At 48.8% G+C, this 443-nt stretch overlaps 1 protein-coding gene across 1 annotated transcript in view; it reads right to left on the bottom strand.

Moving 5' to 3' along the window:
• Nucleotides 1-24: 24 nt before the first annotated feature.
• Nucleotides 25-443, bottom strand: part of LOC119587574 — a 3827-nt gene continuing 3408 nt past the window's right edge. Inside the window, exon 4 of the mRNA XM_037936286.1 lies at nucleotides 25-419. Within this exon, the coding sequence (XP_037792214.1) occupies nucleotides 43-419 (377 nt within the window). The 3' untranslated portion in view covers nucleotides 25-42. The remainder of the gene's footprint in view (nucleotides 420-443) is intronic.

Below are 443 nucleotides of genomic sequence, written 5' to 3'. Positions count from 1 at the left end.
CAAATCATCAGTCATACCGTAGCAACAAAAGCCAAGACAGTCCTACAGCCCCCTAGCCCATCCTTTCCCAAAAGCTCGATCCAGAACCTCCACAAGTGCCCTATCTTTCTCCCAATCTATTCTGTGAACAATAACAGCCTCACGGGCCTTGCGAAGACTTTCCTGTAGGAGCTGCGAAGTCTTGTAATCAAGACGCCATCTAGGGACATTCTCATGCTTCACAGTCACTCCAAAGGGCTTACGCTTGGCCCTCATTGTGAGGTATTTGAACCTTACACTCTCTGCATCTTGGGGCATTCCCAGTGTCTGGCCAAATTCTTGGTTGATCTTCTCCACAACAAAACCTGTCCAGAACACGTCTTCGAAACTGAAGTACTGCATCAGCTGAGACGCCTCTTCGAACAAGGGAATTACATCTGGAGAGGAATGAGAAGGGGGTAGGG

The sequence above is a fragment of the Penaeus monodon genome, chromosome 22, assembly GCF_015228065.2.
Source record: "Penaeus monodon isolate SGIC_2016 chromosome 22, NSTDA_Pmon_1, whole genome shotgun sequence".
Taxonomy (NCBI): Eukaryota; Metazoa; Arthropoda; class Malacostraca; order Decapoda; family Penaeidae; genus Penaeus; species Penaeus monodon.
This window is presented reverse-complemented; position numbering and strand designations above follow the sequence as displayed.